The 17,839-nt window shown below is 38.8% G+C and overlaps 1 protein-coding gene across 4 annotated transcripts in view; it reads left to right on the top strand.

Annotated features, from left to right (window-relative positions):
• Nucleotides 1–14,577, top strand: part of Ide (insulin degrading enzyme) — a 114,056-nt gene extending 99,479 nt beyond the window's left edge. For all 4 annotated transcript variants that reach the window (XM_087184914.1, XM_087184913.1, XM_087184916.1 and 1 more), the window contains exons 18-25: nucleotides 217–308; nucleotides 1,300–1,411; nucleotides 4,015–4,182; nucleotides 5,571–5,843; nucleotides 6,806–6,867; nucleotides 10,851–10,923; nucleotides 11,606–11,673; nucleotides 12,280–14,577. In XM_087184914.1, coding sequence (XP_087041040.1) covers nucleotides 217–308; nucleotides 1,300–1,411; nucleotides 4,015–4,182; nucleotides 5,571–5,843; nucleotides 6,806–6,867; nucleotides 10,851–10,923; nucleotides 11,606–11,673; nucleotides 12,280–12,375 — 944 coding nt within the window. In that variant the 3' untranslated portion in view covers nucleotides 12,376–14,577. The remainder of the gene's footprint in view (nucleotides 1–216; nucleotides 309–1,299; nucleotides 1,412–4,014; nucleotides 4,183–5,570; nucleotides 5,844–6,805; nucleotides 6,868–10,850; nucleotides 10,924–11,605; nucleotides 11,674–12,279) is intronic.
• Nucleotides 14,578–17,839: the final 3,262 nt, after the last annotated feature.

Raw genomic sequence — 17,839 nt, 5'->3', positions numbered from 1 at the left:
ATTGTATCTGTGTTCATTGCTTAGGTTTGGTCATCATATTATGGTTATGAAAGATGTTAACATTAGATAAAACAAGGTGAAGGGTATAAAAGAACTCTAGTATTTTTGCAAGTCTTTTCTAGTCTCAAGTTATCACAAATACTATACCAAGTTTTTATTTGCTTGTTTATTTTTTAAACTTATATGTAGAGCTTAGTGTTTCTTACTTCTTTATAGATGTCACTCTTCTTCGCCTTAAGGCCTTCATACCTCAGCTCCTGTCACGGCTGCACATTGAAGCCCTCATTCATGGAAACATAACAAAGCAGGTGAGTAGGTGAGGTTTTAGCATCTTTTGTGGATCACTATACAAAGTGTTTTTCCTCTATGCTGTGTGAAGACTGTTAACCAACACAGTGATGAGCACATTAAAGCTGACTCGCCTTCCCTATTCTATGGAGGAAGGTAGAAGAGGATACAGGGGACATAATAGTTGATAATAGATAATAGTAGTTAATTGAGGACCTACTTCCCCCTTTGCCTTCTCTATTGTTGTCACTGATTTGTGCAATCATAGGAAGAAATGGAAATAACTATCCCTACTTTGTATAGGATCACATATTGTGGAATCAGCCAGCCTGCATTCAAGTCCTGACCCTGCCAAATATTAGATGTGTGATCTTATCTAAATGTCTTAACTGTGTTCCATTTCATGGGATGTAAGGATTAGTAGTGATGCCAAGTTCTTAGCACATGGAAAGTACTTTGAAATTTCCTTGACAGTCTATTTCATGGGCTCTCACTGTCCACCACTGTGTTACACTACCTCCAAAACAATATGCTGAATGTCAGATGCTGATAAGTGGCAGAGACACAATTCTCGCCAAAGTTGTTTCATTCACAGTAAAGCCTTATGCTCACCTCTTCAACTTTGCTGTGACCTCAGGTATCTGTGGTCAAGGCATTTTCATGGGAAGAACTTTCCATTACCAGTGCGTCTCCAATTTTGGCACTACCTTTTTCCCAACATCACAGACAGGATTAATGATTGTTCTGTTTCTCTTCACTACTACCATATTGACTGACAAATTCAATTTTAATCCATTTAAATAGGAGTAAGTGAATTTAAGATTTAAAAATCCATTTTTGTTATTAAGGTACTTTATTTTATAAACATGTTGTTTTCATATTTTAATGGACTATCCAATATAGTGGGGTTTTTTTCCAATATGATGGTTTTTATTTACACACAGACAAGATATGTTTGTTTGTTGTTGTTGTTTTTTTTTTTGTAATGTGCTGTGATATCTTTTTACTCAGGCTGCATTAGGAATTATGCAGATGGTTGAAGATACCCTTATTGAACATGCTCATACAAAACCTCTCCTTCCAAGTCAACTAGTTCGGTATAGAGAAGTTCAGCTACCTGACAGTAAGTTCAACTGTTACAACTTTGGGTATGGATGACTTTGATATAGTAATATGGGTGACTGCAAATACGTTGAGTTCATTTCTATGGTAATATATTGTTTTATGGTAATGATTCACTGAGGTCTCCTACTATTTATAGAAATATGATTAGAAATAAATAATTCTGCCAGAACAGTGTTCTGATAGGAGAGCCAAAGAGATGAAATTGGAAGTAGTCAATAATTTTGAAGAGAATAATAGTGGAATTGACTGGAACTTGAGCACTGGGGAGTTAGGAAGTAAAATACCACAAAACTAAAATAATTGACCAAAGTCTGAAATGAAGTTTATTTATAAAAAAATGAAAGCTAAAGCCAGGCGTGGTGACAAATGTGGATGATCCCAGAACTCAGGAGGCTGAGGGAGGACGATTCTGGCGAGTGTGATGCTGGCCTGGGCCACATGGTGATCCCCCACCCTGTACTGGGGATCACACTCAGGATCTTACACTTGCCAGGCAGGTGTGGCACTGATGAGCTATATCCCAGCCCTGCATGGTGATTTCAGGGCTGGCCTGAATGAACTACATAGCAAGATCCTATTTTCTTTCCTTTTTTTCTGGTACTGGGAATCAAACTCAGGACTTTGGTTGCCTCTATAGACCTTAATCCCTGTTGAGATCAAAACGGACAGAGAGGGAGAGTTGTTTTTACAAAATGTTAATCTAGAGCAGCGATGGCAAGAGAAAGGGAAGGAAAGCAAGCTAGCTAGAATCATAACATTTCATTGGAATCTCTTAGGAATCTTTAGCAGAAATAGCTTTAGGAAAGTCACAAAGCAAAACAACATGTATTTGTTAAAAGTATATTTTATAAGGGATTAAGATAAAGAATTTATTTTTTTCAATGTTGAGTTACTTTTACATTAACAGTTTTTTTTATATAAACTAATTACTCATTATTTCATTATTGTTCAGAACTATATAATGGGAAGTATATTGGACCAAAAATGAGAGTTTCATTTTTGGTTATTTTTCTCTCAGCTATTTCATCCTTTCCTCCTCCTTTCTCCCCTTTCCCCCTTCCCCTTTCTTTCCCCCTTCTTCCTTATGAGCATGTGTACTCCCTTCTCCTCCTTTCAGGCCTATTATATAAGCTACCTACTCTACCATATTAGTCATCAGCTTTCCATCACTGACAGAAATACCTGTGAGAAAGCAGCTTATAAGGAGGAAAGGTTTATTTTGGCTCACAGTTTTGGTGTGGCTGATTGGACTATTTTTAGGCCTGTAACAAGTGGTGGTGAAAGCCCTCACCTCATGGCAGCCCAGTGCCCCCCCCCCCCAGTTACCTAACTTCTTTCCACTAGGACCCACCTCCTAAAGGTTCCTCTGCCTCCCAGTAGTGCCACATGCTAGGGATTAATCCTTCAACATGTGGACCTCTGGGGGATATTCAAGATCCAAACTATTGCAGCCACTAATCTTTTTCTGAAACTACCATCTAGAAGTTATCACTTCTGCCTCTGAGGTTCCAGCAGTTTTCTACACTTGATCTTAGCCAAAAGGCCAAGAAGCAATCCAGTAGTTTTCTGAACCTCTATTAACTCTACTCAGCCCTTCTGCTCTTGCATTTGGAGGAAAGTGCATCACCATCTTATTAGATGGTCTGCGTCTGGCTCATTTGAGTAGCTAGTAGAACAACTCAAACATACTCTTGCCTCGAAATATCTTTGCTGAATACTTGAACACAGCTCTTCCTTGCCAGTCTTCACAAAGCTGGGAATGGCTTAGTACATATTTCTGGTTTGTTCCTCTGTTTCTACAGGCAGAGCAGAAAGGAAGAATGGGATCTGCTTTTTAAGACCCATAGCATTGGGAATATAACTCAGTCATGGAGCATTTGTTTACCATGTGCAAGGTCCTGGGTTCAATTCCTAGCGCCCAAGATTTAAAAAAAAAAAAAAAGAACCACAGCATTTGTCTTCAGGCAAAATATGACCAGTCTACAAACAAAACATCAAGCTGGACATGGTGCTGCACGAGTATAATCCCAGGACTCCAGGAGGCTGAGGCAGGAGGATCACTAAAGTTTGAGGCCAGCTTGTGCTACATGAGTTCAAAACTAGCCTGAACTACATAGCGAGACCCTGTCTCAAAAAAACAAAAAAAATTAAAGTGATATTTATCTTTCATGCCTCTTTTATTCTATTTCCCTCTTTCTCTTTCCTAAGACTCTTTTTTGACCTCTTGAGTGTCCTCCCATAAGTCTCACACTCAAAAATAGCCCAATTTACTTCCCATTCTCAGTTTACTGGGTGTTAAATTATTTTGATTTAGCCAAGTGGTCAGGTGTGCGTGCCTTAAATAATCTTTCACTTAACTCACTGTGGGAAGACATTTACAGCTTTAAAAGAAAAATATCATGCACTGTGAAGGAGGTGACACTTTGGAATATGTATGAAAAGGCTAGAAGTGGAAGGGGCAGGACTTACAGTCCATCTGTCCCTCTCTTTTTCCAGTTTACAATCAGACAGTTATATGTAAGAGTGAGCAAATGTAGCATTGACTTTTTTAAACCCTAAATAAGTTTTTGAACCTGTTGCTCTCTTTTTGAAACTTCCTAGGAGGATGGTTTGTTTATCAGCAGAGGAATGAAGTTCACAATAATTGTGGTATCGAGATATACTACCAAACAGACATGCAGAGCACCTCGGAGAATATGTTTCTGGAACTCTTCTGTCAGATTATCTCTGAACCTTGTTTCAACACTCTGCGCACCAAGGAGCAGCTGGGTGAGAAGGAAGTTGGGGACTAGTAGGATATTCTAAACCTTAATCAATAACCTTTGTCCTCCAGAAACAATTTCCGTATGTAGAATCACCTGCCACTGTGCATCAGGCATGCTGTATTCAGAGAGACTTGTGTAAACTTTGTTCCCAGGAACTCCATTTCTAAAAGATAAGCAATCAGTATCTTATAGACATTAAAGCAGTTTTTAATGAGATGGCACTATATTCATATTACACACACGTCTATAAAGAAGACATCTTAGGGGCTGGGGATTTAGCTCAGTGGTTTCGCCACCTGCTGCACAAGTGCAAGGACCCAAGTTCGATCCCCGGTACCAAAAAAAGAAGACATCTTAGGGAGTAGAAGATAATAAGAACAGACTTATGTGTAGCAAGGTAGGAAGCAAGCCTTCCAGAGGAGCTTAGAGTCACCAAAGTTTGGGGTTCAGGAGGACCAGAATCATTACTATTCTCTATATCCCAAACCCAGACACATACCATAGAAGGTACTCAGTAAGTGTTTGCAGAATTTTAGACACTGTTAAAAATACTTAAAGATCTTGGCAGGTTTGATCAATGAGGGGAGATGTTCAAAGAAGCCCCCATAATGGCAGGGAAAAACCAATGAAAAAAGATTTGGGTGAGTCTCCAGGTACTTAGCATTTTTTAAAAATATTTATCATGCTAGGTGCTAGACAAATGGGTAAGTTAGGGATAGTCCTTCCCTTTAAGGAGATCATAATCAAATCAGATGACAGACCTATAAAGGAATATTATAGTACAATATGGTAAATTTTACTATATGAGTATTCAGACTATAAAGCTAGGCTAAAGATAGTGACTTCCTTGGAAGTAGGACCCAGGGGCCCTGAAGTTGTGAGAGGTGGTAGATCAGTGTGCAGCAGCTGAAGGAAGCAAGAAAGGAGCTCATTTTAGAAAAGGTGTTGAAACGAGGCAGTGTGTGGGCTCATAAGATACCAGTGGCCCAAGAACAGGTTATCTAACAAGAAATGCAGTATTAGAGCTAGGTTCATATAAAGACTTTAGCTGTTAAGCAAAGAGAATTAGGACAATGAGTAGGGGGTGAAAATGAGTGCAGCATTTCATGGGAGTGGGAATAACTTCAGTTTAGATTGATGGGGATTAGCTCACAGAGTGAGGAGTTTGATGAATATGGTTGAATTTTTTTTTTCTAAGAAAAAGTCATCCACAACTTTCTAACTACTCTTCAGGAAGCTAATCTGTTCAGTCCTTAGAAACTGAGACTCTCTTAACTGTTGATGTTGAGGTAAATAATCTAAAGTTCTATAGTAGGTTTTATTCCCCTGAGAGATTAAAAGTGACCTGAGTTTTAGACATCAAGATCTTGACTTACTGGTGTTGTGTTTCAGGCTATATTGTCTTCAGTGGGCCACGTCGAGCCAATGGCATACAGGGCTTGCGATTCATCATCCAGTCAGAAAAGCCTCCTCACTACCTGGAAAGCAGGGTGGAAGCCTTCTTAATTACCATGGAAAAGTCCATAGAAGACATGACAGAGGAGGCCTTCCAAAAACATATTCAAGCATTAGCAATTCGCCGACTAGACAAACCAAAGAAGCTGTCTGCAGAGTGTGCTAAATACTGGGGGGAGATCATCTCTCAGCAATACAATTTTGACAGAGGTAAGGTGAAATTAGAGCCCCAACATTTATAGCATTTAAGTCTAAAATCTGAACATTGAAACAGTGCTACAAAATAGTATGCATTTTGTAGGTGATGTTTCAGTATTGATTTGGCAGCACCATAGGACTTCTAAAAATCTGTTATTTAATGTAACAACCATTTCCTGCTAGAAATGTTTATCTCCCTTTCTTCTCCAAAAGCACAAACCTAATTTCACTAGTTTTATATTATCACTAAGCACAGATACATAGGCATCTATTTCCAATAACACTGAAAAATTGAAAAACTTGTAGGTTGAACTCCCTTGAGGCAAGCACTGCCCTAAAATTACAGGAGTTCAAATATTTGGCTTTAGAAATCTCCAAAGATTTGTTCAGGTTTGAAAGAGGTGTGCTTCCTGAAGCTTCCCATTCATTTCCTTTCACTTTTCCTCTAGAACAGAGATTAACACCAGTGCACTAAGCCACACTTGGGTTGTGTTCTTATTCTAACACCAATAAGCTGCAGATCTTGGCCAAATCACCTGTTTTTGGCCTCAGTTTCCTTGCCTTTGTTTCTAGCAGTTGGATCTACCATTAATGATTGAGCACTTACCATGGTCCGAGCATCATTTTCTTAGCACTCACATCAGCCTTACCAAGAAGTTATTTTCTCCAGTTTCCACATGAGGAAACTGAGGCTTAGAAAAGTTGAAATGACTAACCTAAGATCCAGCAGCAGATAACAGAGCCAGGATGTGAACCCAGGCTGGCATGATTTCTGAGCCACAGCCTTTCCCTAGGGCACTACATCCACTTACTTTTACTTGAAACCTGTTCCCTTCCAACTTGGAGGAGCAGATGATCAGTTTAAAATATGGATACTTGAGAGTTTTAGAGTGAAGTATATTGCTGTTTGGTGTAGTATTTTGTACTACATAATATGGAAATATTAAAAAATTATTATTTGATTACCTTTTCAGATAATATAGAAGTTGCATATTTAAAGACACTTACTAAGGAGGATATCATCAAATTCTACAAGGTAAGTTGTATTTATTCACTTATTTAGATTTGGACTGATACAGAAATATGTGCTATGTTGTATGTGGCTGCTTTCGACCCATTCATATTGGATCTGTAGAGGTGTTTTGTGGACTTAAGTAATTTGGGGGCTTAATTTGACCTATTACTGTTAGAAAAAATAGAGACAATTCATATTAAGACTCAGGTATAAGACGCGTGTTTGCCGCCAGCATGTTCAGTTGTCCAGAGTGGTCTATTAGGTCTGCTAATCTCAGTCATCTTAGGGTTTCCTTTTTGCCTGGAGCAGCAACAGGAGTGTGTGAGAGGCCTCTGAATGCAGACCTATGGCTCACCTGTGCCGCACCAGCTGGTAGCTGTGTGACCTTAGCCAAGTTACTATCTCAGTTTTCTTATCTACAAAACAGAGATTAGACTATTGTTGGAATGAGGTGTATACAGTGATTAGCATTTAGCTTTTAATAGTCTCCAAGGTTTTGATTCTTTAAATCAGAATGTGCTTTCCTCCTTGATATATCAGGTTTTTGTACCTAAAATAAATTTTGATTGTGTTTACTTACCACTGAAAACCATTTCACCTTGTGAGGATAGTGATGGTGTCTGTGTGTTTGTGTGTGTGTGTGTGTGTGTGTGTGTGTGTGTGTGTGTGTTTGTTTTTTGAATACTGAGGACTGAACCCAGGACCTTCACACTGACCTATATCCCTAGCCCTTTTCTTTCTTTTGAGACTGGGCCTTGCTAAATTGCTTAGGCTGGGCTGGAATTTGGAATCTTCCTGCTTCAGCCTCCTGAGTGCTAGATTAGAGGTGTGTACCACCACACCCACCTAGATGTTTGTTCTTAATTGGCTACAAAAGAGTGGTCAGTTCAGCGCTTTCTAGCTTTTGAGATATGCATTTTAAGGCATTATTATTATTTGCTATAGTTTTTCAAAAAAAGACAATGTTTTAATGCAACTTACAACCATGGGAAGGCTTTTTTTCTTTCCATAAATATGTTATGTGTTAAAAATTACAAGTAAGGGGCTGGGGATTTGGCTCAGTGGTGCCGCCACCTGCCTCGAAAGTGTAAGGTCCTGAGTTTGATCCCTGGTACCAAAAAAAAAACCTTACAAGTAATTGCCAGGTGTGCTGGGCAGGATGGCACATGCCTGTAATCCTAGCACTCTTGAGAGATGAAGCAGGAGGATTGCCACAAGTTTGAGGCCCTCTTGGGCTACATAGTGAAACTCTGTCTCAAAACACACACACACACAGAGGAGTGTTGCCAGGCATGGTAACACATATTTGTAATACCGGTAGGTGCCTAATGTGGGAGAGTATCACCTGATTGATCGGGGGATTTTTGTTCTTCATTTTTTGGTTATTTTTCATGTGTGTGTGTGTGTGTTCAGGAGTTTGAGACCAGCCTGGGCAGCATAGTGAGACCACATCTCAAAAAAAAAAAGTAATATCTTATTACTATATTGAATTTGTGAAAATAAGAATTATAAGACATACTCTTTTTTTTTTTAATTAATTTTATCGGTACATTTTAGGTATACAATTCATTTACATTTATCATGTTTGTACCTGTACATGATGTATCTTGGTTCTTATTTTTTTCCCCATTACCTGTGCACCCTTCACCCCCCTGCCCTTCCCTATTTACATAGATTTCATTTCCATTTTTTTTTTCTTTTCTCGTAGTTTTTCCTTTCCCTCTTTTCCTTTCCTCTTCCCCTCCCTTCACTCCTTTGTCTTTGGACCTTTTTTCCTATTTCAAATTATCAGTTATTCATTTTAATCATTTTAACCCTTGTTTACACTATCGGTTTCTCACACTAGAGAAACTATTCGGTATTTACACATGTGTGTCCTATTTATTTCACTTAAGAGAGACATACTCTTTCTTAAAACATGAGTGGGGGGTCGGAATATGAGGATGGTTATAATTAACCTTCACCTAAATCTAGAAGAGAATTTCCCTAGCTGTGTTCCAGCTAGTAGTCTACAAAATATTAATAGGGTTGTCAGGGAAAAATTTGGGAAAGATCACTCCCCTTATTCCCATTCTTGGAGGATTACAGATTGTGTTAGCATTTTAGAAGTTCTAAGAAGCACCACAGTAAAGAATTTACCCAGTATTTGTTTAATTTTGATTAAGAAAACATTTTCTAAACTAACTTCATTGTAGACCCTTTTTGGCCCAGAATACCTACAAATATCTCCTGGGATTCTAATGATCTTTTTTTTTTCTGGTCCCAGGGATCGAACTCAGCACCTTGAGCTTGCCAGGCAAGCATGGTACCACTGAGCTACATCCCTGACCCTCTAATGACCCTTAAATCACAATACAAGAAAGTGGAGTCGTTTTTTTTTAAATTGGGATTGTCCAATGTTGGTCAGGAAATGGAGAGTAGTCCTAAAACCAAAGAGTGTTCTGTCTACTGATAGAGATTCACAAGAGGACAATGAAGGTTGAGTGAAAAGATATCAAGAATAGATCTTTGAGGGCTGGGGATTTAGCTCAGTGGCACTGTGCCTGCCTTGCACACTTAAAGTCCTGAGTTCAATCCCTGGTACAAAAAAAAAAAAAAAGAATAGATCTTTGAGCTGGGTGTGGAGGCTCACACATATAATCCCAGCACTTGGGAGGTTGAGGCACAAGGATCACTACAAGTTCAAGGCCAGCCTGAACTACATAGTGAGACCTTGGTCAAAATAAATAAATACATGCAGTGCCTGCCTGGCAAGTGCAAGGTCCTGAGTTTAATTCCTAGTACCAAAAAAAAAAAAAATCAAAATAAATAAATATAAATAAGTAGACCTTTGGAAGCAAACTTTTTAATCTAATGAGAAAGACATTGTCAGATGATATATTGTATGTTACTGGAGGCAGGCATAGGCTGAGCTTCTAAAGGAGGTGGGAGAGGTTAGAGAAGGCCTGTGGGGGAGTCTGGGCTGTTCTGCCAGCAGGAAGTGGGGCACCCACGATGGTCAGCCTTACCCATGCAACCCAAGCAGGGCTTCCCTTGCAGCTGTACAGGACCAGGCTTATAATCATTGCTCCATAAATAACTTAAGTCTTGCTTAATGGTCTTTCCCCTCTGAGGATATGAACTGTTGCATCTGATTAAAGCATCAGAGGAAGCTTCGTTACAGTTTGTACTTCTTGTAGTTTGTACCCCTTTGGAAAAGACAGTAAAAAGCCCAGCATCAGGGAAAGGTCAGGTGACATTTCCCCACAGGATCCACCTGCCAACCTAACACTACTGTCACTCATGGAAATAACCAAGGGGAATCTTCAAGTAACATGGTGAGTAGAGAGAGCAACCATCACTTAGGAGCTGTACGGCGCATGCAAGTCAGTATTTCTCTGTGTCTTAAAGCCCATGTTGCTGAAATAGGCATCATCATGAAGTTTAACTTACAGAGAATTAAGTGAGCTAACAGGAGAGTGCCTGATACAAGGCAGGACTCAATAAGTCTCGTTCTCCTTTCTTTTGGTAGATGAAGAATGACATCTTAGCAACAGAGCCTTCATGCAGAATCAGGTTTTTAGAGGAGTAAGAACTGTGGTTGTCCCCTAAGTAAGCTCAGGCCATCATCTCTGTAAACACTAAAGATCACTAGGTGCAGACCCTGCAAATCACATTCCAGTGAGTACTAGGATAGGTGTTTAATCCCCACTTAGGCACATATTAACTGTAGGAGTTTGAACAGTTCACTAATCTCCTTGGACTGTTTTCTCATCTGTAAGTAGAGTTCAGAATAGTTCTTTCCAGGGCTGGGGTTGTAGCTCAATCATAGAGCACTTACCTAGCATTCAGGACTTGGGTTTGATCCCTGGCACACACCCCTCCCCAAAGATGAAATAAAATAATATGAGGGGAAAGGAAAACATTTCTGTATCTCTGTGATGGCTGATAATTTAGTCTTCAAAGAGAGCCTCATTTAGGGTTCCTTAGTGGGGTAGAAAGGTGACTTTGTTCTTTCTCACTAGGAAATGTTGGCAGTAGATGCCCCAAGGAGACATAAGGTATCCGTCCATGTTCTTGCCAGGGAAATGGATTCTTGTAAGTACTGATTATTACCTTATTTGTAAGTCTACTTTTAGGCTCAGATTGAGCCATATGATTGCTTTCCTTTACAATATCCACATGCCTTACTGACCACCAGAAAGGAAAAGGGCAGACAAAGGGAACTGGAGACAGGGTCTGCTCTCACAAGCACAAGGCCCGAGTTCAATCCCCAGTACCAAAAAAAAAGAGCCAGAGGACAGTGCCACTCTAGCACAGCTGGTTGCTAATAGGGATGTCTCCAGCGAAGTTGTATGGAGCCACTGCATGTGAGGAAGAAGAGTAGTCACATTTGCCTGCCTGGTCCTTCTAGTCTCCTCCTCCTAACTGGCCATACTTTGCTCTATGGCCATTAACATTCCTGTCCTTCTGTGTTGTTTTACTGTGGTGTTATGGGTGGCCATAGCCTCAGAGTCTGGGTTAGACCTAGACACTGATGCAGCTGCAGCCAAGGCTTCATGAGCTTAGTAACATCATCAGACCATCACCAGGACACTCCAGATAGAAGATAGGACAAACAGTCAAGTCCTTGGGAGCAGGCAGCTGAGAAAATCTTGAGAAGTGCACAAACTGGGCTTGGTACAATTTTTTAATGCATTGAATTTTGCATGTTTGAAAGTTGCTGTTGCCTGCGAGTATGAGTTAAATGCAAAGCATTAAACCTTTCATTTTCTTATAGGTCCTGTTGTTGGAGAGTTCCCATGTCAAAATGATGTAAATTTGTCACAGGCACCACCCTTGCCACAAGTAAGAAACATTATATTATGTTGTGCTTTGTACTTAGAAGTAGCTTGTTCTTCAGGACACATAAGACGTAGAGGGCTTCAGGGTGTTTCAGGTCACCTTCTACTATACATCCTCCTTGAATGCCTGGCCATTCAGCCTCTGCCCTTGTCTGCTGTTCCTCTTATTTGAACAGTTACACCATTCTTCAGTACATTATTTCAGTCCACATCTGTTCTAAGGATTAAATATTGAGTGAAACCTCTTAGCTTTTTCCACGGTCCCCTTTATTTTAACCATCTAGAAGGAGAGGTGTTTACCTGCAGTATAACCAGGCTCATGCTGGGTGGGCAGACCAGCCTCTGCTGCTCTGCTGGAGCTTTGATGCTAAGCTCCTGGCACCCAAGCATGTTCCTACTGGCCCAGAGTCCCACTGAAGACACTCACTGCAGGTTTGCATAAACCAGTCCATGACACCTTGCCCTACTAATCTAGAAGAAAATTTGGCAGATGACAATATATGGGATAGAAACTAATACACCCTGCCCCACCCCCCAAAAAACATTGATATCCTGTTCAATCTAATTTTTAAATGAAACACACTAAAAGGAAACTTTTTTTTCTCTGCAGCCTGACGTGATTCAGAACATGACTGAATTCAAGCGTGGTTTGCCACTATTTCCCCTTGTGAAACCACATATTAACTTCATGGCTGCAAAACTCTGAAGATTCCCTGTGGGTGGGAAAGTGTGCATGGATCTATTCCTTAGTCTTCCAAGCCTAGGGAAATAATTGTGGCCACTGGAGTAGTTTGGGGTTCATGAATAGACAAACAGAAAAAAAAGAAGTTATCAAATGTTACTATGTAGAAATATTAAAAATCCAAAGTAATTGTAAAATCTTATAGATGTAGAATATTTTTTAAATACATGCCTCTTAAAATATTTTAAAATTTTTCTTTTCATTTTTAAGAGAAATTTCCCATATATAACTGCTTAAAATGATGAATGATATTCTTAGATCTTCCCCATTCTGTAAAATAGTCATTTGTCTGAAGAAGAAAAGTTACCTTTTTTCAAAAAAGCATCCTAGGTTGGCAGAGAAGGCTTAAAAATATTTAGAAAGGTATTAATTGCCTTTTAAAACCTTGATCCTCAAATTTGCTTTCTACTTCATGGTTCATATAAATCAGTGGAAAACATTACATTTGGCAGGTAATGCACAAAGCAATGTCATTTTCTTTTATTAGTGAAATTACTGTTATAAAAGGCATGGTTTTAATCTTTTTATAAAATATGAACATGTTTTTTATTCCAACTAGTAAAATGCTGGAAAACCCTAGAATAATCTACTTATTTACAGTGCTAGAAATACAGATTTACCTTACAACAATTTTGTCCCAAACTGAATTTCTCAGGATTACTGTGGTTTCTTTCTGATTGAACTGTATTGACATTCTTAGTGTTCGTAGTTGGTTTGCAATGTTCTATCACTTTTACTTTTTCTCATCAACATGTTGCTGTATGTACTTAACAAGGACAAATTATGTCAACTTCAGATCCTACTGAGTGTATGACATGCTTTTCCAACATCAGCTACTGTAATTACCCATAACTTTTAACTGTGGTGAAATTGCAATTAGTGTGTGAACCAAAATATTTTATCCCTTCATGAATTTAAAATGCAACAAATACAAAGCCACCTTTTTGGAGATATAAAAAATAAAGCTTGTGTTTTCAAATAGCCAGTCTCCATAAAACTCTAAAATCCCTTGTTGCTACCAGTCTAATCTTGCCTTAAGTGTTATTTTTTGAACATATGAACATAGAAACACACAGATGATGACTGGAGTGGACTTTTTAAAAATATTTTTTTCATGAGATACTATTTTAGGTGAAATTGTTATTGTAGATTTAACAGCTATTTTAAAATATTATTAAAACTTGTTTAAGTTTTAATATTATTACTATTATTAAATTTTGTTTCAAGAGAAATTGTGAATATATTTCCACATATAGGCACTAGCAACAGTGAGTGGTCCCATTGTCCACGAACTCAGGCAAAGAATGGCATTTTATCTCCCCATAGGATTGATTTGCCAGGAATTCTTTCTGCAGAGTCATGTCTTTTCACATCTAAAGTTTTTACATTTCCAGTTTTCCAAATAATCTCACTTTGGGGCAAGAATGATATAGTCAAAACTAAGGAGACTGCTTTCAAAAGTGGGGCTCCAGTTCTGTCAGGTCAATGTGGTGCTGTAACTGTCTTTTTATCCCTGCCTTCCAGAGCCTCCTCGTGTGAAGCCTGTAGTTGTCCATCAGAAGGTGTGTGAAAGCACCACTTCTTTCTGGTTTTATGCATTTTATGCAGCTTTTCATCAAACTGCAAATATATACAAGATGAATCTAAAATTAGTCCTGAGTGTTTAAATCCGTCACTGTAAAAGTAAATACAAATCCACCTACCTTTTCTGTGGGAAGTTATGTGCTGTTGAATAATTTTTAGCTCTTTTTTAAAAGTGAGCAGAATTTTAAAGTGTCATTTTTATGAGGAAAGGCACCTGAAGAGTTATGAAAGCAATCTTACGTGGTCTTCCATGAACCTGCACTTGTTCAGTGTGCTCCAGTATTTTCTAGTTTCCAGATTGGATCTAGAGCTGCTGTTGGGTCACTCAGGCATACTAACGGATTCATGAAAATGGGTCCCAGCTGCAGTCCATGAGCAATAAGAGACTACCCTAGATACTGCTATCTACACAATGCTTACCAAATGAGATTTGTGAAACACTAAGTTATTAGTTACCAGGGACTTTTTTAAAAAGTCTCCTTTTTGACTAGTTGATGTGAAAGAGAGAGCATGTGACACAGCCAGTATGCTGGAGTCCTAGGGTTATCCTGTTTACAATAAATGGCCTGAATTAAAACTCTGGACTTTGTGTTTGTATTATTATACAGTTTAAGTGAGAGAATACAATGACCAATCCTCACCCTTCCTCTCAACGTCCCTATATGACCTGGTTTTTGGGTTTCATTATTCCTGATACAGAAGGTATACCAGTGATTGAGATAAATGGCTCAGTTTCACACCTTGATGAAAGGATCACTTTTGTAAAACAGAAGCCTCCATATCTGAGTTTGAACTCCTTGCTGTAAGCTAACCTGAACCCTCAAAGGATTTGTCCCTGGCCTATCCTCTCTCCTCTCCTTAATAACAAAATATTTGTCTCCTTTATAGTCCGTTGTGTTTTTTTCGAACTCAGGACCTTGGGCTTTCAAGGCAGGCCTGGTGCCACTGAGCTAAATCTCCAGCCCTCTCCTTTATATCTTCTTGCCACATCTTCAGCTGAAGATTAGGCAAGGTATTTTATCTAATCTCTGACCTGTGACTACTACTCAACAATCATTCTACTCATGTACTGGCCAACTGGCTCATTTAGGCATTTTAAGAAGAAATCTGTTCATTCCTCAGTTTCCAGCCTAGGGCAGCATTGTGCTTGGAGATGATATAGGAGCCCCATCCAGAGGCCCAGAGAAACACCGTGTTTTCTGGCCTGGGCCAGTCTTCCTTTCTCTTAAATGTGTATGAGGAGAACCAGTAGGTATTCCCCGCCTCTCCCCCATTTTGGTCCCTTTATCATATTCTGGCAGGAATGTTTTTTGGTTTTTGGAGACAGTCTCACTATGTAGTTCAGCCTGTCCTTGAACTCACTTATGTAGCACAGGCTGGTCTCGAACTCACAGTGATCCTCCTGCCTCTGGTGATCATAGCCTCCAGAGTGCTTGGATTACAGGCTTAGGTCATCATGCCTGGCTTTTATTTTTAGCTTTTTAAGATTCAAATTCCATTCAAATCTTCAGACTCTAGGTCTCATTGTTCTATGGGATTTCCTGTAATAATAGCTTCCAAGTTCATCAATATACTTGATGCTTTTCCATTCATATGTAACTTTACCTTTCTCACACACATCATCTTACTTGATCCTCTGACGCTTTGTGTATTTCAGAAAGCATCAGAACAGATCTTACAGTTCATGCTTCTCTCGTTTCTACTGTGGTTTCCACTTGCTAGGCTAAATTATCACCACTGCCTGCAAAGTCCTCCTCCTTGTTAATACAGGCCCACACTGCCTGGCCTGCTAAGGCTGTAAATCCATGTAAGTTCTCCTTCCTGTTGCCCCTGGTATAGTAGAGAATGTCTGGGATCCTTCAAGAAATTTGGAAGAGGTGTAAGGATTTTGGCAGTCAGCTTCACCTGTGACACCACCACTCAAAAGCAGCCACTGTTTGCAGTTTCTTAGGGTCTTTCTCCTTTTCATATAAAAAGAAGCCATGTATTCAGTGTTGAAACTTTTCCTCTTAGTAGTCTACATTGAGCATTTTTTACATGAATATTCTTGAAAAAAGTATGATTTTTGTTGTTAGCAGTTTGATATATTGCAGTATATTTATCAGATGCTATTTGTGGAATGTTTAGGGTAGCTTTGACATGTGATAAACTTTCTAATTTGCAAAATACCTATGTAATTTTTCCAAATATTTAAATTGCTTGTTTGTAAAATATGAATACTTAACTTTATATTTTGATAAATTTCAAATCTGGAGAACAGCTGTTAAAATAGTAGTGAATTTTATATGACCTTCATCCTGTATTCATTTCGTATTTGATTCACGTCTGTTTTTCTCTCTCACTATGTATATATATCTTTAATTTTATTTTTGCTGAGCTTTAGATAACACGATTCCATCGGTGCCACACCTGCCTGGCAAGGACAAGGTCCTGAGTTTGATTCCCTATACCAAAGAAAAAAAAAAGAAAGAAACATGATTCCTTACTTCTGAATACTAATCAAGTACTACTTAATAACAAGGTCAGTAGATGGTACGGAATTTGGCCTCAGCCATGGAGAGGCCCAGGCCTTTGTCCCCTCTGCCTTTGTTACTGACAGCTATGTACCCCGTAATTTTGACAGCTTAGGTGAGATGGAGACTTTCTTTGAAAGACATAAATTACTAAAACAGACATGAAAAGAAATAGGAAATTTGAATATTCCCTCATCTATTAAAGAAATTGAGTTCAGCTGGGGATTTAGCTCAGTGGTTCCGCCGCCTGCCTTGCAAGCGAGAAGTCCCGAGTTCGATCCCCGGTACCAAAAAAAAAAAAAGAGATTGAGTTCATAATTAAAACCCTTCCTATAAGGAAAATTCCAGACCCAGAGACTTTACTGATGAATTCTGTCAAACGAAGGAAGAAATTATACCAACTTTACATAACATTTTAAGAAATAGAGAAGGGAACCCCTTCCAACTCACTTTATGAGACTAGTTTTACCCTTACATCAGATAAAAATATTTCAGTAACAGAAAGCTCCAAACTAATTACACATAAAAGCAGTCACCAAAGTCCTTAACAAAATATTAGCAATTTGGACCCAGTAATACATGAAAAAGAATTTTTTATACAGTTGATTTTCAAATATACGTTACGTAACGGCCAAGTAGAGTTTTCCCTAGAATATAAAGCTTATATATTTAAGAATCATCTAGTATTTTTTACCATCATAACAGAATTAAGGAGAAAATACCTTATAAGTAAGAACATTTTACACAGTTTATAATGATAGCTTCGGCAAACGAGAAGGGAACTTCCTTGACCTAATAAAAGGAATTTATGAAGTAGCTACAGGTAACGTTAGCTTTAGTGAGATATTGGTCACTTTCCTCCTAAGATTTTCACAAGAACTCCACTTCTATTCAGATTTGTATTTGAGGTCCTACTTAGTGCAGTAAAGCATAAAAATCACAAAAGATAAACTAAAACTATTTATTGATGACATGATCATATGACTGCCAAAATGCTACTAATTACTGAGTTGACAAAGTTCCAGGAGGCAAATCAATACGTCTGTGAGCCATCCATAAAACTGAAATATTTTCAGCAGATCAAAATATAAAGTATTTAAGCTGGTTGTGGTAGCATGTCTCTCTAGTCTCAGCACTCTGGAGGCTGAGGCAGGAGGATTGCAAGTTTGAGACCAGCCTGGGCCTCAACAAAACCAGACAAAAATATAAATAAACATATATATATATATATATATTTTTTTTTTTTTTTTGGTACCGGGGATTGAACTCGGGACCTTGTGCTTTCGAGGCAGGTGGCGGAACCACTGAGCTAAATCCCCAGCCCATATATA

Source organism: Heterocephalus glaber, unplaced genomic scaffold (genome assembly GCF_053883595.1).
Source record: "Heterocephalus glaber isolate CG9 unplaced genomic scaffold, H.glaber_assembly_v1.0 deba00001497, whole genome shotgun sequence".
In the NCBI taxonomy this organism is placed as follows: Eukaryota; Metazoa; Chordata; class Mammalia; order Rodentia; family Bathyergidae; genus Heterocephalus; species Heterocephalus glaber.
The sequence above is the reverse complement of the archived record's forward strand: the minus strand, read 5'-3'. Positions and strand labels throughout refer to the sequence as shown.